Source organism: Carassius auratus, unplaced genomic scaffold (genome assembly GCF_003368295.1).
Source record: "Carassius auratus strain Wakin unplaced genomic scaffold, ASM336829v1 scaf_tig00217011, whole genome shotgun sequence".
NCBI lineage: Eukaryota > Metazoa > Chordata > Actinopteri > Cypriniformes > Cyprinidae > Carassius > Carassius auratus.
The window spans coordinates 121,785-148,275 of record NW_020528849.1 but is presented as its reverse complement, the minus strand read 5'-3'; the positions used below and the strand labels follow the sequence as shown (position 1 = coordinate 148,275).

At 36.7% G+C, this 26,491-nt stretch overlaps 1 protein-coding gene across 9 annotated transcripts in view; it reads right to left on the bottom strand.

The window, feature by feature from the left end:
* Nucleotides 1–4,737: 4,737 nt before the first annotated feature.
* LOC113099681 (E3 ubiquitin-protein ligase TRIM39-like) overlaps nt 4,738–26,491 on the bottom strand; it is a 69,045-nt gene continuing 47,291 nt past the window's right edge. For 4 of the 9 annotated variants that reach the window (XM_026264590.1, XM_026264588.1, XM_026264589.1 and 1 more), the window contains 6 exons: nt 6,867–7,420; nt 6,659–6,754; nt 6,101–6,328; nt 5,883–6,021; nt 5,755–5,790; nt 4,738–5,618 (listed from right to left, as the gene is read on the bottom strand). In XM_026264590.1, coding sequence (XP_026120375.1) covers nt 5,071–5,618; nt 5,755–5,790; nt 5,883–6,021; nt 6,101–6,328; nt 6,659–6,754; nt 6,867–7,420 — 1,601 coding nt within the window. In that variant the 3' untranslated portion in view covers nt 4,738–5,070. Of the gene's footprint in view, nt 5,619–5,754; nt 5,791–5,882; nt 6,022–6,100; nt 6,329–6,658; nt 6,755–6,866; nt 7,421–7,768; nt 7,853–7,955; nt 7,979–8,408; nt 8,535–26,491 lie in introns of those variants that run through there. The other 5 variants (XM_026264585.1, XM_026264584.1, XM_026264593.1 and 2 more) reach the window with 5 other exon arrangements.

Below are 26,491 nucleotides of genomic sequence, written 5' to 3'. Positions count from 1 at the left end.
CTCCATTTACACCCACGACTGCAACCTGTGCATGGATCCAACTCCATCATCACGTTTGCAGATGACACCACGGTGATTGGCCTCATCAGTGACAATGATTAGACGCCTACAGGGAGGAGGTACAGCACCTGGCCACATGCTGTGCTGACAACAACCTGCTCCTCAACACCAGCAAGACAAAGGAGCTTATTGTGGACTTCAGGAAGAAGAATGGAAGCACGGAAGGACCACAAACACCTCCAGCCTGGTCAAGAAGGCTCACCAGCGCCTCTTCTTCCTCAGGACACTGATGAAGAACAAACTGTCTTCAGCCATCCAGGTGAACTTCTACCGGTGTGAGATCGAGGGCCTCCTGACCAATTGCATCACAGTCTGGTATGGGAACTGCTCAGTGGCTGACCACAAGGCACTGCAGAGGGTGATGAAAACCCAATGCATCACAGGGACAACATTTCCTGCTATTGAGGACATCCAGAGAAAACATTGTCTACGTCAAGCTCGCAGCATTGTCAAGGACTCCTTTCACCCTGACCACAGACTGTTTAAGCTCCTGCTCTCCGGGAGGCGCTTCAGGAGCCTCCAGACAAGGACCAACAGATTAAGGAACAGCTTTTTCACTACAGCTGTCTCCTTGCTGAACTCTGCCCTGCTGATAGTATTTAAAATCTGTAAATTATCTCCATAATACTACCTTATTTGTATATTTATTGTACATTTGTAACATATTGTAGACACTGTATATTCTGTTTATTGCACTTCTGGTTAGATGCTAACTGCATTTCTTTGCCTTGTACCTTACATGTGCAATGAAAATAAGTTTAATCTAATTTAATCTAATATAATATTTATTTTTGTTTCTTTATTAAGCTCAGTTAGAAATATATTTGGAACATTTTGTGTTTTAAGTTTTTGTTTATTGAAGGAACGAGCAAACGACCGACAGTGAGTTGAGCATTATGTTTGATAAATTGTATTCTTCTCAAACCAACATGACTTGCCTAAAATAAACAGACATAATACACAGTTCATGCATTCCACAGCATTAATTTAAACATTTAACCTAGATAAATGAATGATGTTAGGCACATATCCAATTGTTTGTGCGGAGAGTGAGTGCTTTGCAGGACATGGAGGCGTCAGCTTGCATTTATTTTTTAACAACAGAAAAAATAAAAAAATTACGAAGTCATATTTGCTCATAAATATAAGAGAAGCCTATGCATCATTCGGAACTGCAAATGATCTACTTGTATTTGTGTGCACTCACAATATCAACTAAACCTTATGCTTTTGTAAAATAAAGAAAACAATCAGTTTCCCAAAAGTTCCATTAGCCTAAGAACTAAAAACGATTGTACGACTAATCTTAATATTACGGTTTGTTTCCAAAAAGCATCATAACTTAAGTGGCACTTGAAAATCATCAGAGATCTATGAGTGCTCTGGAGTAATCAAAGCCCTAAGTGCATCGTAAAACAGATTTATGTGATCACCTGCAGGACAATCGGCAGATTACACCTTTAACTTGATTCAAGTGAAATGTGATTATAATATAAGGATTTGATTGTGCTTTATTGTACACTTTATGACTCATTTTCTTTATTTTTTTTATTAATTGATAAATTAAATAATTAAAAAGGGCAGAAAGAATAGAAATACACATTCAAATTAAATGACTGAAAACAAAGGATAAAAGAAGTAGCTAATGTAGGAAATGTTTCAAAGACTGGGGGAAAAATATGTCAATGACTTGCTGAAGTGCAAGAAAACCAGCTAAGTATTGAACCAGTAAATAATGTCTCTCTCTCTCTCTCTCTCTTTCTCAATATCCTACTGTATATAAATAAATACATTTTAATAAAAGTATGCATTTAGCAGACGCTTTTATCCAAAGCGACTTACAGTGCATTCAGGCTAAAATTTTTCTACCTAACATAATATATAAATATTTAAAGTATATTTATTATGTAAAGTATAATATTATACACTATAATATAATATTGTATTGTATTATAGTTATTATATCCAAGTTGTCTGTCTGGAATGCAGCATTAGGTTAACGTCAATAAACTATTGTTTACTACAATTAAGTGCCATTCTATAATGTGACATTTCAGCACTTGACAAACAGACAGCAACTCCTAAGTAGCATGGCTACGTGCGACTGTTGTAGCTAAACCCCAGCCAGACAATGGTGAAGCGTACAGATATTTCAAAAAGCTTTTATTTTCTTACACCCGTTTCTTCTTGAAACACCGTAAGAGCTACAGGAAAGATAAATAACATCAATTAACTCATTAGCTTAAGGCCACATTAAACAGTTTATATATATATATATATATATATATATATATATATATATATACAAAAAACAACATTACAAATAGCCATTTATAAAACCCTTTTTATGACGTTACCTCAATCAGTATTAACAATGCTGAAAAGCTTATGTTTACATAACTTCACATAACAAGTGATACACATTTAAACACTTCTTCAAGTCGAATAAATTAACCTACATATTAATGCACATAAACAATAAACAAACTAAACACAATACCTTGTTCCCGTTCTAGCTAGGTGCTTTATTATCCCCTCCTTTTCTTTAGAACTTTACAATTTCAGAGTGTTTTAGAGCGACATGAGATTTCCTTCTTTCTTCCGTGTGTCCGTCTCACTTGCCAGTCCCACCTTCCTAGATGCGAAATTAACGTTCCACTATAGAGTCGGAAATAAAGGATTCATTACATTAACAGAGGAGACTAATAAAAAAAAGTTCAAAAGTAATTACTTATTTACTCTTTTCTTAAAGTTAGTTACAACTGTGTTAAGTGCATTTTTGGGAAACGCACATGAAACAATAACAAACAATCGTAAAATTACTCGTTGAAAACGCTCTAAGGCTCTAAGATTAATCGTTATCAGGAAACCGGCCCAGGATGCGATTTCTTTCCTTTTGGTCTTGAGCAGGAGTGCTTCACCGACATGATAAACATATCTATAGAATACTTTTTGTTTTTGACTATTACTATTTTAAAACGAAATTACTCAACAAACAAAAACTATTTCATTATGTAATCCTAAAGATGCATTTCTCTCTAAAAGCACGTACAATGAGGAAATGGCAAGTTCATCAAATTCATTTTAGCAACATTGACTCAGAAGACAAACATCCCGCTTCTATTTTATTTTGTTTGTTTGTTTGTTTATTTATTTATTTATTTATTGTTTGTTTGTGGGCCGCTTTGCTAAACTTGTGTTTGCATTCAATAGCATATAAGGCAGCATTTTTGTGCCACGCTGAAAAATAACAGAATAAGTAAGATTAACGTCATAATATTTTAAGAATAAAGTCAAAATTACGATAATAAAATTATGTTATATTGTGAAGTTAAAAAAGTCTGTGGTATCCATCATTCTTTTGACTTTTTTGAACTAACTCTGATTGATCGATTCATAAGAAATTTGTTTGTATTAAATTGTTCAGGGCCTGGTTCCCCGATAACGCATACTCTTAGTGCACTAAGAAGACTTGAAAGATCGAGACTTACCAAAGTTGTTTATGTTCCTAATTGTGTTCCATGAAGTGTCCCTTAGGAAGCTTAATAACACGCTGCCTCTGCGCTCAGATTTTAATTATCAAAAGTGATTGCCAATTTAAAGACTTTGACATTACGAAATAGCCTAGGCTAATTATCACCATATTAGTTCTGATACCACATAAAGTCAACCTTATAAATAGGCCTGTATCCATTGCAAACATATTTTATTATTAGTCTTAAAATGTCCATAACATAAAATCATTGTTGAGCCACAACATTGTCAACATACCATAGTTTGACTTGTACTGCACTGCGCTGATTTCTAAAGACTGCTGTACAGTAGCGTCTTAAGCTCAAACAACGCTAAGAGAGAGCTTACGAATGCTCCAGACCAACCTTACGGAAGTGTGACTTACAGAAGATATACTTATATACTTAGATATACTTGAGGCATCGAACCCCCAACTGCTCCCCGGGCGCTGCAGCATAAATGGCTGCCCACTGCTCCGTGTGTGTGTGTGTGTGTGTGTGTTCACTGCGTGTGCACTTCGGATGGGTTAAATGCAGAGAGAGTTGGGTTAATTGCAGAGCACGAATTCTGAGTATGGGTCACCATACTTGGCTGAATGTCACGTCACTTTCACTGAACGTGCCGGGAATTGTGCCATAATGTTATGAGAGAGGTTAAGGAATTGGTTTAGAACTACTTAGTGATAAGAACGTTTTGGGGAACTGGGCCCTGGTTTGTACTGAGCCCCAGTGAACTCAGAGAGAGCAACACGACACTCACAACTGATGATGCCTTTCTGTATATAGCCTTCTGTACAGCAATATATCGAGAAAACCAGCAAACAGAAGTGTAAAGAAACCAAGTTGATTCTCAGGTTCTCCTAACAAGCAACCATGTTTTTTTTTAATTTACACGACTTAACAAAGGAGAAGCCCAAAGTCACGTAAAATACGTGGTAAAAATTTGTTGTGAAAGTAAACATTTGTCGTTTTGCTAAATTTTAATAAACTGATAAACACCTGGAGAAAATCTGTTGTATGTTCTATTGGCATATTAAAAATAATTTTAACATTGGCAAAGGATATGTCCTAATTATTTTCAAATGTACATGTAAAACAATCTATATAATAATATGAAAATATTGTGTATAATAATATAAATAAATGTATCCTGACCTCTGTTTGTGATGTTATGTGATATTTATTGTGTATTGTGTTCTGCTGTCTCACTCCTTATAACAGAAAGATCACAGCCATCTCAGTTCTACAGACATTATCAGAGTTTTGTTGTTTTGGCAATTTCACTTTGTCAGGGAGAAAAATTTCAGGAATATTTATGAAAAGTTGAACAAAAAACAATTTACTGAACAAGCATTATATTTACATTAAAAATATGTGATACAATCTTTTGGATTTAAAAAAACTAAAGCAAATGATAAAAAAATAGCAGCACATAATGTTTCCAGATTTTTTATTATAAATTCATTATTTTAATCTTTCATTTGATAACTGTGTAAATTCATTTATTATAACTGACAGGTGTGATGATCAGTGGGCTTGAGTTTTTACCTCCATAGTTTAAGGATGGGCTAAATAATGGATAGAGTTTTTCAGTGAAAGACTGAGCAGTGAAAGAGTAGATATGAGAGCTGGACTCCACATCATAAAAGGAGACCAGACCCTCGTCATAATCCACAAACACACCGACCCGCTGCGGCTTCACTCTCAGAGACAGAGAGACAGGACGATCCTCACTGGCTTTATATTCATTTCCATTCCTCAGAACCACAGTCCAGTATCCATCTCTGGGTCTCAGTGTGATCGGTCCCTTCCTGTTAATGGATTCTCTGACCACTCCTAAAGTCCAGTCAGTCTTTCCCTTCACCTGCACCTCAAAATAAAATCTCCCTGAGGAGAATCCCTCCTTTCCCAAGACAATTACACATGTATCAAATCTCTCTGGTTTGTCTGGGAGTTTCTGTCTAATGTCTCCATGTCTCACTTGTTTTCCATCATCAGACAGAATGAGATATGGATGAGCTGTATCAGGATCCAGAGTCACATCCACTGAGAAAACAGAGAATACAGATATTCTGTGATGCTGATGTTTTTAGTTAACCCAGTGTTGAATCAGATTGTAGTGCAGTAATGAAGCAGTGAGTGTATGAATGTAAACTAGTGTAGTGCAGACAGCACACTGTACCTGCATACTGCTGCATCCACTTCAGCTCTGTAGAGACTAATGACAAGAAAACAATCAGATCTGAAGCTTATATTTAAAGAACAGAGTACACTATCATGTTTCTATCTGATCAGTGTGTATTGATGTACCAGTTAGTGTGAGTTTCTCATCTATAGTGTCCTTCAGTTGAGTCAGAGCTCTCCTCAGAGTCTCCAGACTCTCATGAGTCTTCATACTGATCTCAGGCCAGTTCCTGGTGTTTGTAGAGCTGCACAGGGATGAGTGAATCTACAGCAGGAGAGAGGAGAAATCCTTCAGCATGTCATATCCTGCATTATGATTGATCAGAGAGATCATGTTGACTGACCTGTAGGAGGTGATCTTCAGTGTGTGAGAGCTGCTCCAGCTCAGTGTTTCTCATCTTTAGCTCAGTGATCTCCTGCTCCAGCTCTTCAATCAGCTCTTGCTCCTGTTTCTCTGCTGCTTTCTGCTGCTCCTCCATCATCTCCAGCAGTTCAGTCTGATGTCTCTCAATGGAGCGGATGAGATCAGTCAAGAGCTCCACACGGACTGCTTTCTCCTTCTCTGTGTTTCTCTGCTCAACCAGGACAGGCAACACATTATTAGCAGTGTTTGCTAACAGAAGAATCTGTGTAACTATTGCTCACACATTTTTGTTCACATACATAGGCTACATGTGTTTTCAGAATCCCTCAAATGAAGAATTAAACTTCACTCTGCACCCTGGACGAGAGCAGAACAAGCCCTGGACATTTTAGTTCTTGTTTTATTGGCTTTTGCTGTATATTTTAGTCTGATAGTCATCTGTCATTCGTTTGATTGTTTGTTTATTTTGTTATTGTTATGTCTTCTCAATGTTTCTAAACACTGAAGTTTATTGAAGTCCAAATTATTTTAAACTCACTTTTCTGACTTCTGCTGAGTGTTTGATGTCTTGAATCTTCTTGATTCTGTTCTGGATCATCAGCTGCACGTCTTTCTGAGTCTTCATCAGTTCAGTCTATAGAGAGAACAACACAGACACATTTATCATAACACAGATCAAACTCACAATATGAAATAAAATCTGATTCCTCATGATATCAGTCCTTTAAAAGAATAATAACGTCTACCTTCTTCTCTTGAGTCTCCTCTTCTATAGGAACAGTGTTGTGGTTCTTGTGGTCTGTCTCGGTGCAGAATGAACACACACATGTCTGATCATCTCTACAGAACAGATCCAGAGGTCTCTCGTGTTTCTGACATATATAGTCCTCCAGATTACTCACAGGATCCATCAGTTTGTGTTTCTTCAAACGTGTCACTCTCAAATGAGGCTCCAGGTGAGTTTCACAGTAAGAGCTCTGACACACCAGACACGACTTCAGCGCTTTCAGCTTTCTTTCCTCACAGAAGTCACACAGAACTTCAGTTGTTTTCTCAGGACTTTTCTTCTTATAGTGGTCTACGAGCTCTCGGAGTGTGGTATTAATCTTGAGATCAGGTCTTTGCTTGAATGTTTCTTTACAGTATGGACAGCTGCAGGTCTGGCTGTTGTCCCAGCACTTATTCAGACAGATCTTGCAGAAGTTGTGTCCACATGGAGTCGTGACTGGATCAGTGAACACATCCAGACATACAGAGCACTGAATCTCCTCAGACAGTGAACTCATGGAGGATGACATTGCTGGAAAGAGACATTATTTAGGATTAGTGTGAACTCCTTCAATACTGTTTATGAAGAATCCCATGATGCACATCATGAAGCTGGTTGAATGTAAAGAGTGTTTAGAGACAAAGAGTGCTGAAGAAACTCAAATATAAAGAGATCATGTACAGTCAGCTGGTTATTATTGTAAAATGAACCCAGACAAGATGATCAGAACCTAAATGTGAAGCTCATAAATACATATGTACAATAATTATTATTGTTAAGATTATATTTTTTGATCTGCATTACATTCCTGAACTGTACATATTCAAAATTATAAAAGAAAAGTCAAAGTCAAAGTGTTTTTCTGGGTTATTGACTTACATGGAGGATAATTGTCAATACTCTGTCTCCTGGTTTTTCTTGCTGTTAGTGAAGATTCTGCCATTGTTCTTTCCCTCTTAAAGCCTTTTAAAGAAAAATGATAGTTTAACTGGTTAAAATGTGAGAACTGATAGTGATGGAAACACAATCATTCGTTTGAAACAAAGTAAGAGACTCGTAAACTTACTGAGCAATCTGAACTATGACCTGTTGTACAAAGTACAAGCTTTATATTTTCCAACAAACATATGAATCTCCTTATCAAAAATTAGATTAATTTTTCCACAAAATATATTAAATGATCATAAGTTATTGTGTAATGTTAAAGTGATTTTCAGCTGCAGTGAAGCAGGTTTGTGTTCAGTTTGTCTGCAGGTCATTTACTTCCTGTTTTATCTGTTTGTCTTTATGTCGCGTGTCAAAATGACAGAAACACCAAACTTTGTTCAATCTAATGACATACTGTTCATACAATTCTGATATCATTTCAGTTCAGTAAACATCTAAAGTATCTGAGTATTTGACACGCTTAACCCTGCTTCTGTTCAACTCATTCCAGTCTGACATAAACCCTACTAAACCAGACCACTGTCATTAGAAACCTGTTCAAGACAATCTATCTTAAATTTCTATCACTTACCTGTGAGTATCAGATGTGTTCACAAGGGTCTCTGAACGACTCAATATTCAGTTGTTTAAAGAGTTCGATGGTTTCTGGCGTCCATGTTGTTGATCAAGTTAGTTTCACTTTCTCGGAGTCTCTCACTGAAAACAGTGATGTCAGAGCTGCTCAGGGTGTGTTCTATGGAAAGCCAAATGGGTCAGAATTCGCACGCTTTCCACTTTCAATATTTAAACAGCATTTAAATAAGCACTGTTAGGCAGTAAGTTATGCCAGAAGAGGTGAAATTTGTTATTTTTTTTAACTTTGTGTCTGGATAACGTACGTGTAGATAAATGTCTGGATAACATACGCATGGATAAGCGTACGTATGAATAAGTACATTAATAATCATTTGGATTTTCCTATTCTTCCCCAAGGAAAGCTTTAAGGTGGTAATGATCATGATAACAGTACCTAAAGTACCTAAACTACACATCGGTCTCCCCAGTGGCATATTCTGGTTGTGCAGGATATACAGGTGCATATGGGCCCGGGCAGTTTGGAGGCATTCCGAGCAGGGGGGAACTTCTAATTAAAACAAGGGAACCAATAGAGCCCTGCATGGGCCCGGCCCTTGTCCTACATCTTATGATCACACTTAACACTGGAGTACCACAGGGCTGTGTGCTGAGCCCATTCCTCTACTCCCTTTACACCCAGGACTGCAAGCCTGTGCATGGATCCAACTCCATCATCAAGTTTGCAGATGACACCACGGTGATTAGCCTCATCAGAAACAATGATTAGACGCCAACAGGGAGGAGGTACAGCACCTGCCCACATGCTGCGCTTGTGTGCGATCGAGAGCATCCTGACCAGTTGCATCACAGTCTGGTATGGGAACTGCTCAGTGGCTGACCGCAAGGCACTGCAGAGGGTGGTGAAAACTGCCCAACGCATCACAGCGACACCACTTCCTGCTATTGAGGACATCTAGAGAAACGCTGTCTACGTGGAGCTACACGTTCATCACTACATCTGATTTACAAAAGAACATACAAACAAACAAACAAAAAAACAGTAAACTTGTTATTAACAGTAAATATTGCTCTAGCGTAAATGATGTTCATATGTTCATAGTTCTGCCTATAATGTACATAAACTTTTACATAATCCATCTGTATAGTGTGTTCATAGACCACACTGTTAACCCTTGCTGTATTTTCTAAGGTAAATAACTGTAAAATATACATAGGCATCCACAGGCGAACCTCCACTGTCAGGTCCTAGGGTGTGCATTTGTTGCTTGGAATTTTTCAGAGCTGTGCTTCCACTTGCGAAATTCTTATTAGAGATTGTAGAAAAGTTTGCTGTCCAGTTCAAGGCTGCTTGAAATATTTTAGAGTGAGAACATCATTCACCACTCATATATCTTGGAAGCATAAGCAGCAACCCAGACAGCAAGCAATTTCGCCCAGAACCGGCACCACATCTGGCCTGCGTGAAATGCATGCGGGCCAAATGTGGGCCGGTTCTGGGCCGAAACTGCTTACTGTCTGGGAAGGTCCGGTGCAGCAGTCTAGTCTCCACAAACTGGGTGTGACTGGTCAACTACCTCCTATAGATCTGTGCATTAATAGTGAGGTACCGTCTACATCATCTTTTCAAAGTCATAAATACTTTCATAAATACTGATGAGGAGGCTTTTTTTTTTTTTTTTTACATAACTTGGACACAGTACTCCTGTGCTTTTTGGTTGCTTTTGTGTTTTTAATATTGAGTACCAAGAGTCAGCCAGTGCCACACTTGAGCTAATTCAAAGGTAAGTGTTAAAAATCATTATGTCCAATCATGGTTTTATTTAAAGAATGACTAGTCCAAATATGCACGGGAACAAATACTCTTTTGAAGTTTTTGAAACTATAATGTGACATTTCAGCACTTGACGAACGGACAGCGACTCCTAAGCAGCACTTAAAGCACAGCCACGTGCGACTGCTTTACGTGCAATGTTGGGAAACGCACGTGAAACAATAACGTATGTTTATGATCCAGAATCAGATCCCAAGGCTGAAACTGAACGAGAGCAGCAGCAGCAATGACTCGCTCCGAGCGGGGCTCGAACCCGGGTCTCCGGCATGAGAGGCGGACGCACTAACAAGGAGGCAGAGATATTTGAAGCAGTTTTACTCACCATGCGGTTCCAACACACGATCGTGACCCTTTTTCGTTGGGATTGCATCATCCTTAAGAAATAAACGATATGCAAATCCGTCGTCAAACTGGGCCATGTTTGTAAAACAAGCATCTTCCAAATGCAGGGAACAAACACAAACACTTGCACAACTCCATTGATGCTCTGTAAAAATAATCTCCATCCACACTGTAAAACCGAACAGTGAAATTAATCAAATGAAATTAGTTAATTGCACTCAAATAATAACGAAAGTTCATTGGACTTAATTTAAATAAGTTCTGTTAACTCAAAAATTTGTTGTAGTGAGGTGAACTTAAAATGATTGTGTTTTCTAGTTCCCAGCATGCTTTGCATCAGAAAACAAGGAAAATAAATTTAGAAATTAAGTGTTATTTTGTGTGTTTTTACACAAGATTAACATAGAGGGACATAAGTTAATACATAAATGTTGTGTTATATTAGATTTTACAAAGGTTTATGTTATGTTGGATTTGTAGTGTTACCGTTGTGGTGAAGAGTAGAGCCTGTGGTTAGACTGAGGATGGACAGCAAAAGCCTAATTTTGAGTGTATTTCCCACATTATAGGAGTTGAAAAATAGATACAATTATGAGTGAATTACTCCCTAATTATAAGTTCAGAAATATATTTATTTAAGATAACTCTGAGATAATTTAAGGCAACTGGAATTAAATTTTTTAAGTTTATGTAAACTTAAAACATTTAAAAACATCACTTAAATGTTTTTGTGTAATCTGTTACAAAATATTTTTTGAGTTCTGTGAACTTATCAGGGTTTACAGTGCACTGGTCCCTTAATGCTGTTTTTTGGTAATCTGTGCAGGGTTGTCTTGCCCTGGCAACCAAAAACACACTCCTTTTGTGACATTTCGTGACGCTCTCGCTCTGATCTGTGAAGTCTGTTGTGTTCTCAGTGCTCTGCTATACGGGAGCGCGCTCTTCCGGCAGTAGTGCCTCAGGACCCATATAAGGGAAATTCCGCTCCATCTAACGTCACACAGAGCCATACTCGAAAAAAACTTTCTGAAACTTGTGACAAACTGGAAGGAGTATTTTTGGAACAGAAATACTCCTTCATACGTACAGCTTAATTTTTGAAACTTTGTCCATGTTTAGCATGGGAATCCAACTCTTTAACAGTGTAAAAAACTCAATATTATACTTTATATAATAATATATATTATACTTTGAATACTTTATATACTTATATATTATGTTAGGTAAAAAATGTTAGCCCTAATGCACTGTAAGTCGCTTTGGATAAAATCATCTGCTATATGCATAAATTTACTTACATTTATTCATGTATTAACAGTATAGAGAGAGAGAGAGAGAGATATGTTATTTCTGGGTCCAATACATAGCTGGGATTCTTGCACTTCAACAAGTTATTGACATATACCCCTACCCCCCACTCCCACCATAGTCTTTTTTTTCAGTCATTTAATTTAAATGTGTATTTCTATTTTCCCTTCCTTTTTTAATTAAGTAATTTATACATTAATTAAAAAAGCAAAGAAAACGAGTTATAAAGTGTGCAATAAAACACAATCAAATCCTTATAATCAGGGCTCTGAACTGGTTCAAGGAACGAAAATGAAAACCCGAAATGAACGAAATTTTGACAGGAACAGAACCAGAAACAGAAACGAAATTATTTTTTTTTAGTTCCGAACCGAATCGAAAATTTGAAATGGACATAAACCGGTTAATAACGTTATTTTATCATTCCGTTTAATATTTCACATTTGCTGTCAACCAATCACGAATTCCAGCAGTAGCCTACATCATACGCAAATGTGACGCTGAAGCCAGGGAGTGAAATGTCTGCTCAGCTGTGAACAGTCAAGTCTTGCACCTTCAGGGCCGGATTAAGACCAAATTGGGCCTGATGACGCAGCGCAAAAAGGGCCTATTTTTTTACCCATTGGTGCATGTGCATTCAACACTCAGAGACCTGCATTCCTGCGGGACCCAGCGCAACCGAGTGCGTCGCGGGACAATATTTGATCGGTGAATGCGGACGCGGGATATTATTGTGTGCGGGTTGCGGGAAAATAAAGTTATTTGCGGGACTCCCGCAAAGTGGAAATATCTAGCAAAATAAGATTACTAAAATCAGATAAACCTTTATTTATAATAGACTAAAATAAAATAAAATAGACTTTGCGGAATGGGAGGATGCTGATGAAACCATGGACAGCGACGTGTAATTCCATTCCGAGATAGCGAGAGATCCAGAGGTGGAAAAGGCGATATCAAGAGTTTCCGAGATGAAGCAAAGTAACACGCCATGTAGGTTACTCTCCATTCCAGCTCCCAGCGCACCATTGGAGAGGCCTTTCAGTAATTACGGTCGCATAAATGCGCAGAGATTAATTCATCTGAAGCCCTCATCAATGAACGACATACGTATTCCTGCTCAGACTATTCTACAATATATATATTTTTAATTCCGTTTATTTTTAATTATTTATTTTGCTAAATATTTAAAATGGGTCTATTTTGTTAGAGGATTTTTATTTTTTATTTTTTTCGTTTAATGTTTGAAGAAGGCATTCTTAAGCAGTTTAGGCTAATTTTCCTTTGAACATGAAATAAATCCAGGTTTATTATTATTATATAATTCATTAGGCTATACTATAGCCTAATATGTATATATATATATATATATATATATATATAGCCTAGAGAGAGAGAGAAATTTGTAGTAGTCCCTATATAAGTTTTTTAGAGAAAATAGACATAGGCCTAATGCAAACACAAAAGGTTTACAAACATTAGGCTATTTTTCTTTTAATAATCATTTGTTATTCAAATACATCGGGAATACGGAAACTTTGATTTGGTGTCGAATGAGAAACCCAACGTTGGTTTCAGTTTCGTTTTAGTCTAAATTAATCAGTTTTGGTTTGTCGTTAATATTGCTTTAGCTTCTTAAATTTGTAATTTTTGTTCTTTTCTAAAATAACTAAAATTAGCCTAGCGGAGCTTCACAAATTTCCCAGAAGCTGAACAGTTTTCATTTGCTATTAACCTCAAAATAATTATTGAATGAAATTTGGAGTCCAACTGTCGGACGCATATACAGCGTTACTTATTATTTACTATTATTCTATATTCTTTATATTAAATAACATTTTAGCATCCAGATACATTGGGAACATGGAAACATTTGATGCCAAATGTCTTAGAATACTTGATAGAAAGTGTTGATAGCTAGGCCTAGCTCACATTTGGACAAAATCTGATGCAAGCTGTAAACTGTAAGCGTTAGATCTCTATTTTTTCCTTTTTTTGAGTAAGGAAAACTCTATACTTTATTATTATTATTAAATTATTATTAGGCAAAGTATAGGCAAATAATATTGTTTTTTGAAAATAAGGTTATTAACCGGTATTTCTTCCTCCCGAACCGGTTTCGGAACAGTAATAATATCAGAGGAACGCAGAACAGAAACGTTAAAATATCGATTCTGCTCGGAGTGAACCAATTTAATTTTTTTTCGTTTTCAAGCCCTGATTATAATCACATTGCACTTGAATCAAGTTAAAGGTGTAATCTGCAGATTGTCCTGTGATCACAGAAATCTGTCTTCGATGCACTTAGGGTTTCAAGATTACTCCAGAGCACTCGTAGATCTACGATGATTTTCAAGTGCTACTTAAGTTAAGAAGCTTTTGGGAAAAAGACCGTAATATTAAGATCAGTCGTACGATCGTTTTTACGAACTTCTTAGACTTACGAAACTTTTGGGAAACCCGGGCCTGGCTGTTCAATGAAGAGAAAGAGAAAATGTAAAGAAATAAACACGTTAAGAATCCGTAGAAGGTAGGACTCTATGTTTTTAGGACTATTATTACGTTGTAATGTTCGGTTGACCAATCAGCGGAGAGGGGCGTTACTGTTTTTCATTTTTCAGATTTTAATATTAAATTAAAAAAACGAATTATATGAAGGTACAAGGACAATGTATAGCTGAGGTGCGCGAGCTGATAAAGCACGAGTGAATATACAGTTAATCACTGGAAAGATTGTAGCTCGGTCAGGTGTGTCAAAAACAAGTAAATAAAACCATGCACAAAACGGTAGGGAGGGAGGAAGAGAGAGAGAGAGAGAGAGATAGAGAGAGAGAGAGAGAGAGAGAGAAAGAGAGAGAGAGAGAGAGAGAGAGAGAGAGAAAGAGAGAGAGAGAGAGAGAGAGAGAGAAAGAGACCTTTGAACAGCTTTTATTACACAAATTTTAAAACAATCTTCAATCAATTATTTAACCAACAAAGAAAAATATTATATCAAATACCCATAACCCTTTTTACAACCATTATCATCATATATAATTATACATGAATTTGTAAATTGCCATTGCAGTCAACATCACAAATACAGTTATTTATAGCCCACTTAAACTTAAAATCTTCAAAATTCTCATTCAGTCGATAATATTCAGATTCTATTCTTAACCTTGACTTCATCAAACCCTCATAAATCAGTACCACATCAGTTTGTCCCACACCAACTATTTTACTTTCACGAGAGAGCCAAACAGCTAACTTTGCTTGTCCGAAAATAAAATTGATTAAATGATAAATCTCCCTCTTGCTACGTTTGTATTTAGGTCCATAGATATAAAACTCAAGTGTGAAAACTTCTCCTAATGTCTGACACCACCTCCAGGAATTTGAAAGAGAGGCAATAACCTGCTACAGTCAGCAAACAAATGAAAAACTGTCTCCTGCTGTTCACAGAAAGGACACCCTATCCCCGCTAGTGGATCAAAATGTGCTCCGTGTCTGTTTGTAGCTATAATACCATGTACAACACGCCACTGCAGGTCTCCAGACCTTTCTTCAATGGGGGGCTTGTACATGGTCCTCCAGCTACCTTTCGGGGAAGAGTCTTATCCAAAAAAATCTGTCCATTTAGTCTCTTTTACAGTCTCAGGTGCACAACAATTAAGAACTTTTACGCATAACAAATATAAGTAGCTTTTTTTCCCAATGTCTCTGAAACGTCCAAGTTGAGGTGTCTTAAAGGATAGAATACCACCTTCACTTTCTTGCCACAAACCAGTCACAGCTGTAATATCCAGATCTGGGAAAGAAGAGCCAGCATTTTCTTCTTTGTGTAAAAATAAAGAGTCTCTGTAGTCCACGGCATGCTCTCATAGAGATGGTTCAACAGCCTTTGCACAACTCGGACTGATCTTATTCCAAACTTGGTAGCCAGAGTATCTGCCGAGATCCATCCATCATCAGTCATTAAGTCTCTAATTTTTTACAATATTTGCAGACCGTAAAGCATTCCTTACAGACGTTGATTTTGGAACATCCACATTGATTTTTGGGTTAAAGATCAAGGGTTCTTCCAATAACCACTGACTCTGTTCACCGTTTAGATCTCTGCAAACGTTTAAAAGAGTCCACCCTCTCAACATTGACTTGTAGAATGAAGACAAACCAGTTAAATCCAGCTTATTGATGTCCATTAAGAACAGTTGATGATCAGAACCCATTTTACCTGCTCTTCTCAGGAGGCCATGGGCTACCACACGCCAGCTCACTTCTTCACCATACAAGAGTCTTTGTGCTGTCTGAAGTCTGAAAGCTTTGATTCTAGATCTGATGTCAATGAGTCCTTGACCTCCCTCCGTCCTGGGGAGATAAAGTACTGGTGCTTTTAGCCAGTGATACCCGGACCAAAAAAAATCAACTCGTTTTTTCTGAATGTCCATTATCAGTTCTTCTTCTGGAGGTTCTAAAATCATCATTTTATGCCATAAAGTAGCAGCAATGAGATTATTACAGACCAAAACTCTACCCCTATAGGATAACTGAAGGAGCATCCATTTCCATCGAGACAACCGAGCACATGTTTTCTCCACTAGTCCCTCCCAATTCTGTTTTCTATAATCTTCAGATCCTAAAAACACCCCTAAATATTTAAAACCTTCTCTTCCCCATTTCAGCTCTCCAGGAAGGATGGGACCATTATTGTCCACACCATACTGCCACACTTTTGCCCCAATTGACTTTCGCAGAGGATGCTTTTTCATATGTTTTTAAATGATTTTTGACAACATCAACATCTTGATTGCCTCTTATTAAGACTGTAAGATCATCCGCATATGCAGACATTTTAATACACTGGGAAAAATCTATTTCTCTGATTTGCAGTCCCTTTAATTCTCTTCTTAATTTACAGAGTAACGGTTCAAAAGCAATGCTATAAAGCTGCCCTGAGATAGGGCAACCTTGTCTAATACCCCTCTGAACCTTTATGGGGACACTGAGACCGCCACCGATTTTTATCAAGTTGCCTCATTATAAAGCAATTTTATACATGAAATAATTTTTTCTCCAAATCCAAAAGCCTTCAGAGTCTCAAAAAGAAAAATATGATCAACTCTGTCAAAGGTTTTTTCTTGGTCCATTGACAAAAACCCAACATCAACATTGTTGTAAAAAGCATAGTCATACAGATCCCGCATCAAATGTAAATGATCTGCAATAGATCTGCCCCTTACACAATATGACTGATCCTTGTGAATCATTTCATGCAGTACATCATTTAACCTTTTAGCAACACACTTAGAGAGAATTTTATATTCTGAACATAGGATAGCTACAGGTCTCCAATTTTTTAGTAGCGTCAAATCTCCCTTCTTTGGAAGCAATGTTAAAATAGCACGCTGACAACTTCTTGTTAAACATCCTTCACTTATACATTTCTGAGCAACTTCAAAAAAATCAGGACCAATAATAGTCCAAAAACATTTATAAAATTTGGCAGGAAGTCCATCAATCCCTGGTGCCCGTCCTGATGAGAGATCCATTACTGCTGAGGTCAGTTCATTAAAAGTAAGTTGTGCTTCCAAAAGTTGTTTTTCTCTATAGATAGCTCAGGAAGATCTTGTAAAAGTTGATGTCTACATTGTTCATTTAAGGACTCAGCAGAATATAATTCAGTATAAAAATCCACTGCATGCCTAGTGCCTACACATCCTTTCCGTGTCTGAAACAAGGTGTCCATTCTTATCTTTTAAAAACAACTTCTTTTTTCCATGTTTAGTCTTCCGTTCTAAATCAAAAAAAATGGATGTAGGAGCATCTATGTCTCTTTTTGTTAAAAAACTATTTTTTATAAGTTCTCCTTTGACTTTTTCATCAAGGATTGAATTCAAACAGTTTTTCTTTTCAGTCCACATATCCTTCAAATGAGGAGAAGCGTTTACAATCATATTCCCTTCAATAATCTTAAGTTCTTTCTCCAAACTCTCTAATGTTTTCTTCAAACACAGGGTAGAGTGAGAAGAATATTGTTGGCAATACTCCTTAATAAACACTTTCCCAATCTCCCACCACTGAATAATATTGTCATATCTTCCTTTCTCAGTCTTCCAAACTTCCCAACAATTCTGAAAATTTTCACAAAAGAATGTGTCTTCCAACAATTTAACATTAAAATGCCAATAAGAACTCTTATAGGTTTTTGTTATGAGACTACATTCACCTGTGATTAGTTTGTGTTCTGAAGAAGAGACAGGAGTAATCGTTGAATTCAGGCTCCTGTTCCTCATATTATGAGATAGATAAAACCTGTCTAAACGAGCAGAAAGTGTGTCATTACTAAAACTCACCCAAGAGTACTGTTTAACTAAAGGATTGTTTTCTCTCCATACATCTGATAAGTGAAAATTATTTACCAATCTAGCAAGACAAGTGTCTGACACTTGATGTGGTTCTTCCCCATTCCTATCGAAAACGAAATCTAAAGTGCAGTTCCAGTCTCCACCGAAAACAACAAAATCTCCATCATGTTGTCGTCTTAAAAACTGTTCTAATTTAGAAAAGAGCCTTATTCTCTCAATGACTAAATTTGGAGCATAAATGTTCACAAAAGTAAAATTCATATGTATTTCAGCTCTAACAATCAAGAGTCTTCCAGGTCCCAATTCATTTTTCCACAAAATATTGAAATTGAGAGAAGGAGCAAATAAAATTCCCAGCCCTGCACTTAGATTATTCCCATGACTAAGAAAGTGTTCTCCCTTCAACTTCATTGTCTAAGTTACTGGGAGTTTCTTGCAAGAAGATAACATTTAACTCGTTCAAATTAATAATCTCAGAAAGAAATACACGTTTTTTAATATCCCTCATCCCATTCACGTTTAGTGATCCTACTCGTAAGATCTCCATCAGAAAGAGAGAGGAAAGAAAGCAATAAAGAAAAATTAAGACCCATCATGAGTCTTTAACTTTCCCCTTCGTTAATTGCTCCTTTCCAAACGTTTTAATTTTTTTGTCTATGTGATGTGTTTCTTAAGCCGAAACCTTTTCTGTTGAGAGAGCTCAGTACAATTACTCATTTTTATCAAGATCAGGAAAAAAGTCACCAATTTCTACTCCTGCTTTCCCTTTTGATTCATCGAGAAAACTATAAATTTGTTCAACAGTGTACAAATCACTTTCTCTTTCCATCTCAGATCACTGTTCCTCTGTCTCACTATCTTCAGTACTCTGAGATAAACCATCCATTTCATCTCCTACATCCTCCTCTGAACATTTTGAGTCACTAGAGAGTGTTGTATCACATCCTCTACACTGCATTCATTCACCATCTTATCCGTAGCACCACGAGCACTAGCGCTTTCCAACAGTATAACTGCATCCAGGCTGGTCATCACTCACAGTTTTAGAAACAAATCCACTCACCTCATCTTGTTCCTTCACCTCCTCCGTCACTCTATCAATCTGCGCAGTGTCTTTATTCCTTTCAGTCGCTTGAAGTTCTCCATTTGATTCTTCAGCTCTAGATGCAATAGTTAAAGGCAGATGTTCATCGCGCACTTTATGCGGACACGAGTCGCGTTTATGTCCGACAACTCCACAATCGTAACATTTCAAGCTCTCTGTGCTCCCGTACACCATGTACGAATTATCTTCAAGTTTGACTCGAAAAGAAACTTCTAAGGTTCGATCTTGGGCGCTTAAGAACATAAAAATTTACGTCGAAAAGACAATACATGCTTTAGCGCCGAATTTTTGCACCCCAATGGAATCGATCTCATGGGGCTTGCAATTTTCCCATATCGCATAACTTCTTTTATTATTACATCGTTTGAAACAAACGGCGGGACATTTGAAATGGTGATTTATTTTAGTAGCTGTGGTGAAACCGGAACAAAAGCTTCCTTCACCCACAACCCATCCACAGTCAAAATATTGACTAACGCTTCAGCTTTCAAAAATACTACGACCGCTTTGTTCATTCGCGAGCCAGAGATGATGTTATCAAACCCAATCTTATGTCCTACCGCCAACAACAAACCTTCAACCGTTACACCTGCTTCCGGCACACACCTGCAGCCATCACGAAGAAGGCCGTTCCTTGCACCGGAACAGACACCATACCGACACTCGGTGCGATTTTTTTTTTTTTTTTTTAACAATTAACGTAGGGGGAAAGAAACAATAAAGAGAAACTAAATCAAAGAAAAAGAAGGGTAAAAAAGAAAGGAAAGGAAAGAATGCTATCCACCACACACGATGGACCTCACCCTCACCGGAAGAGAGAGAGAGAATTTTAACATCCTTTATTACAAATATAATTTACCACGCAATTAAATTACAATATTCATTTATATATAAAAATAAAATAATAAAAAAAATAAAAATAAAACTCACAAACGTGTAAAAACCAAATCACCTTCGAAAACAGAGCACAGAGCTTCATTGTAACACCAAATTTCCTCAAAAGCAGCAAGATCATCCATATGTTTATAGTATCTAAAATCTATCAGTATTCTTGCTTGTACCATGTTTGAAAACAATGTAACCACATTCGGTTCCAAATTTTGTTCCATCTTTTTCTTTCTACTTACATAGATGGCCAGTTTTGCCTGGCCTAAAATAAAATTCAGCAATTGACAAATAAACCTTTTCTTCCTTACATATTTACAACCAAAAATAAATAGCACCATAGAAAAAGATTCATTACAATTCTTAAAAATACTGCCTAAACACAAAAATAAAGATTCCAATCTAGCACAATTCACAAATGTATGAAAGATGGTCTCTCTCTCCGTGCAAAAAGGACAACCCACATCAATCTCAGGATTTATAATTGAAGTAAAAGCATTGACAGCGACAGCACCGAGAAGAATTCTCCACTGCAAATCACCTGTTTTTTTGGTCAACGGTGGTTTATATAGTGCTCTCTACTCAGGCTTCTTATCCATATTCAACTTAAAAAAAGCATGCCATGGAGTATCAGTTCTCTCATTTAACATTTTTTTGTTAAAATTAATTACACAACATTTATACAGAACTTTCCCAGTGCATGAAAAGAAATCTACACACATGGAATCAACAACTTCAAAAAAGACACCAGAAAACCCTTCTAAATTCAAAGAAAAAACAAACAAGGAAAAGAGTCTCGCGCCCTTCTGTTGTGTGATCTTTGATGTTCAATAACTTAGCACACGCATTTGGATTAAAACTAAATAGTAAAAAAAAAAAATTATGGGTCATTCATTAAAAGCATCATATATTTTCAGCCTTAAGCATACATGACTCTCTGGCGAAAGTGAATCTAGCAGTACATTACTACTGTTCCTCTCATTCTGCAACAGTACAAACACACGCACTCTTTGCACATGTTTTCTTGCTTGAGTGTTTCTGCATTATTTGAGTGGCATTGCATTATTACAGCAAAGTGCATCATTACAGTTTAAGTCGCTGCAGTGGAGCAGCTCCATTTGTGAATAACTGCTCTCACTGTGGTTCGCTGGAGTCCCAAATCATTAGAAATGGCTTTATATCCTTTTACAGACTGATAGATCTCAATTACTTTCTTGCTCATTTGTTTCAGAATTCATTTGAATTTAGGCATGATTTCTAGCTTTTGAGCATCTTTTGGTGTACTTCACTTTGTCAGGCAGGTCCTATTTCAGAGATTTGTTGATTGTGAACAGGTGTGACAGTAATCAGGTCTGAGTGTGGCCAGAGAAACTGAACTCAGGTGTGATAAACCACAGTTTTAACAGAGGAGCAAACACTTCTTCACACAGGACCATGTAGTTTTGCATTTATTCCGCTTAATAATAAAAACCTTCATTTAAAAACTGCATGGTGTGTTTACTCGTGTTGTCTTTGACTTATATTTAAATTTGTTTGATGATCTGAAACATTAAAGTGTGGCAAACATGCAAAAGAAAAAAGAAAAAAAGAAATCAGGAACACTTTTTAATCTTCATTATTGTTAGTCAGTGCTAGAAACATGTCAGTGTGGCTTGTTCTGATGCATTCGAAGGTTATAGAAAGGAAGATATGACCAAACCTGCAAAGGAAGATGATTGGTTAAGAGTCAGATACACACTGTGCAAACAAGTAGCCTACTATTTCTGCAATGTTTAGTTAAAATAACTTTGATTGCCTTTATTATGAACAGTGAAGTGAAATATGATTCTGTACTTTAATTCCATCAGTCAGTTCACTGTTGGACTATTTTTCAGACTGAAAAAAAAAGTGACCCTGGAGCACAAAACCAGTCCAAATTGAGATCTTTACATCATCTCAAAGCTGAATAAATCATATTTCCATTGATGTATGGTTTTTTATGATATGACAATATTAGGTTGAGATATAACTCTAAGAAAATCTGGAATCCAAGGGAGCAAAAAATCTAAATATTGAGAAAATCATCTCTAAAGTTGTCCAAATGAATTCTTAGCAATGCATATTACTAATCAAAAAATAAGCTTTGTTATATTTACAGTAGGAAATTTACTAAATATCTTCATGGAAAATGATCTTTACTTAATAATCTAATGATTTTTTATTACGTAAAAATGATCATTAACTTGGAAATGACCATAGTTCGCTGAAAAGATGAAAAGAACAATACTCTAAAAACTAAAGGTGCCTCAGAAATCCTTTTGAGTGCTGGAGGAACTTAATCATTTATTTTAAGTGCCTCGAAGCTCTTTTTCTCATCATATTGTTCCTGGAGGAACCATTCTAGTCTTTGCAGTTCATGTAAGAACTCTTTGGATGTTTGAAGCACTTTGTTTCCAGTTCTGAGCTTCTGGAGTCACTCCTTCATTACACGAGAACTCAAAGAGCTCCAGAGGTTCCTGGAGGAACTCAAATTATTAAAAAGGGTTATTGTAAAAGTTATTCTTTTTTCTCCAGATTGTGCTTTTATCTGCCTTTGTTGGATTTTACATATATTTTGTTGTATAACTTAAATACCGCAATAACTAAAAATAGTTTTATTGAAATGTTAAATCATTTCAAGGTGAATAGTTTTAGGACTTTATATGATAAATGAGGGAAGTCTGAGTGTACACACACACATTACATACACTGTGTGTGTTATTGTAATAGACATTGTGCATTTAATTACTCCACAACCATTAATCAATTCACTAATATGACAAAAAATAGTCTTGAGCTTTGCTGACATCTAACGGAAAATGTTAGGAACTGCACCTAAACAAATCCTGAAAGCTTTTGAAGATATCAGTTTAAGATAAGTTTAACATGTTTTATAAAATATTTCTATTATAAAAATGTTGTCATGAACTAAAAACTCTATAACATTTCTGTTTCAATTTAACTTTTTTTTTTTTCAGCTCAACAATGAACTGCCAAAGTTTGTCCTTTAAATGAGGCCGAACTTATTTCTGTGCTTCAAAACTTCCAATTTTTAATGAAAGTTTTTTTTGACACTGACATTTGTGTCCTCTAAATACCTCCAAAAACAGTGACCAGAAATGTAAATAAAAACGAAGTTGATTCTCAGGTTTTCCATGTTTTTTTTTAAATAATCCCAAAACCATAACCAATGATTTTTTTAACACGACTTAACAAAAAAAGAAGCCCAAATTCGTGTAAAACACGTGGTAAACATTGACAATGGATTTGTCCTAATTATTTTCAGATTTACATGTGGTAAACAAAAGCTATAGAATAATATGAAAATATTGAGTATAATAATATGAAATAAATGACCTTCGTGTGATGTTATGTGATATTTATTGTGTATTGTGTTCTTCTGTCTCACTCCTTATAACAGAAAGATCACAGCATCTCAGTTCTACAGACATTATCACAGTTTTGTTTTTTTTGTCAATTTCACTTTGTCAGGGAGAAAAATTTCAGGAATATTTATGAAAAGTTGAACAAATAATAATTTACTGAACAAGCATTATATTTACATTAAAAATATGTGATACAAACTTTTGGATTTAAAAAAACTAAAGCAAATGATAAAAAAATAGCAGCACATAATGTTTCCAGATTTTTATCTTTCATTTGATAACTGAGTAAATTCATTTATTATAACTGACAGGTGTGATGATCAGTGGACTTGAGTTTTTACCTCCATAGTTTAAGGATGGTCCAAAAAATGGATAGAGTTTTTCAGTGAAAGACTGAGCAGTGAAAGAGTAGATATGAGAGCTGGACTCCACATCATAAAAGGAGACCAGACCCTCCTCATAATCCACAAACACACCGACCCGCTGCGGCTTCACTCTCAGAGACAGAGAGATGAGAGGATCATCACAGGCTTCATATTCATCTCCATTCCTCAGCCACACAGTCCAGTATCCATCTCTGGGTCTCACTGTGATCGGTCCCTTCCTGTTAATGGATTCTCTGGCCACTCCTAAATCCCATTCAGTCTTTCCCTTCACCTGCACCTCAAAATAAAATCTCCCCGAGGAGAATCCCTCCTTTCCCAAGACATTTACACATGTATCAAATCTCTCTGGTTTGTCTGGGAGTTTCTGTCTAATGTCTCCATGTCTCACTTGTTTTCCATCATCAGACAGAATGAGTTTAGGATGAGCTGTATCAGGATCCAGAGTCACATCCACTGAGAAAACAGAGAATACAGATATTCTGTGATGCTGATGTTTTTAGTTAACCCCGTGTTTAATCAGATTGTAGTGCAGTAATGAAGCAGTGAGTGTATGAATGTAAACTAGTGTAGTGCAGACAGCACACTGTACCTGCATACTGCTGCATCCACTTCAGCTCTGTAGAGACACATGACAAGAAAACAATCAGATCTGAAGCTTATATTTAAAGAACAGAGTACACTATCATGTTTCTATCTGATCAGTGTGTATTGATGTACCAGTTAGTGTGAGTTTCTCATCTATAGTGTCCTTCAGTTGAGTCAGAGCTCTCCTCAGAGTCTCCAGACTCTCATGAGTCTTCATACTGATCTCAGACCAGTTCCTGGTGTTTGTAGAGCTGCACAGGGATGAGTGAATCTACAGCAGGAGAGAGGAGAAATCCTTCAGCATGTCATATCCTGCATTATGATTGATCAGAGAGATCATGTTGACTGACCTGTAGGAGGTGGAGGTGATCTTCAGTGTGTGAGAGCTGCTCCAGCTCAGTGTTTCTCATCTTTAGCTCAGTGATCTCCTGCTCCAGCTCTTCAATCAGCTCTTGCTCCTGTTTCTCTGCTGCTTTCTGCTGCTCCTCCATCATCTCCAGCAGTTCAGTCTGATGTCTCTCAATGGAGCGGATGAGATCAGTGAAGAGCTCCACACGGACTGCTTTCTCCTTCTCTGTGTTTCTCTGCTCAACCAGGACAGGCAACACATTATTAGCAGTGTTTGCTAACAGAAGAATCTGTGTAACTATTGCTCATACATATTTGTTCACATACATAGGCTACATGTCTTTTCAGAATCCCTCAAATGAAGAATTAAACTTCACTCTGCACCCTGGACGAGAGCAGAACAAGCCCTTTACATTTTAGTTCTTGTTTTATTGGCTGTTGCTGTATATTTTAGTCTGATAGTCATCTGTCATTCGTTTGATTGTTTGTTTATTTTGTTATTGTTATGTCTGTCGGTTCTTGCCTCTTTATTTTCTCAAAATTGAAGTTTGTTGTAATAAAAACATGTACATTCATTATTCATTGAAAAAGTAAGTTGATCTTACTGAAATCCTCTTCTTCTTCTGAGACTAAATTTTAAAATGTATCTCCTCCTAGAGCTTTCAAGCTAAAACCGGCAAACTCGGGTCAGAGCTTCAGACTGGTCTTATGGACAGTTTATGGATTTCATAAACCAGACTATCAAAACTACCTAAAATCCCATAGACTTTCATTGAGGGGATGAACATTTTATACAATAAAACTTAAGGTGCATTTTAGCTGTCTACTGCCATAGCAACGCTTAAAAACTCTCTACTGAGAATACATGCTAGTCACTTGTTAATCATGTTAATGACATGCTAGTCACTTGTTAGTCATGTTAACATTATGCTAATCACTTTGCTAGTCATGCTAGCAACATGTTAGTCACTTGACAATCATGCTAACAACATGCTATTCACTTACTTATCATGCTAATTGCATTCTAGTCACTTGTTAATCATGCCAATGAAATGCTAGTCACTTGCTAGTCATGCTAACAACAAGCTAGCCACTTGTTAGTCATGCTAACAACATGCTAGTCACTTTGCTGATCATGCTAGCAACATGCTAGTCATGCTAGCAGCATGCTAGTTCCTTGCTAAACATGCTAACAACATGCTAGCCACTTGCTTATCATGTTAACAACATGTTTATAACATGCTAATCACTTGTTAATAATGCTAATGACAAGCTAGTCACTTGCTAATCATACTAAAAATATGTTAGTAACTTTGCTAATCATGCTAATAACATGCTAGTCACTTATTAAACATGCTAACAACATGCTACATACATCTTAATCACTTGCTAATCATGCTAATGACATGCTAACAACATGCTAGTTGCTTGCTAATCATGCTGGAAATTTGCTAATGACATGCTAGTCACTTTCTTATCATGCTTGAAACATGCTAGTGACATGCTAACAACGTGCTAATCATGCTAATGACATGATAAT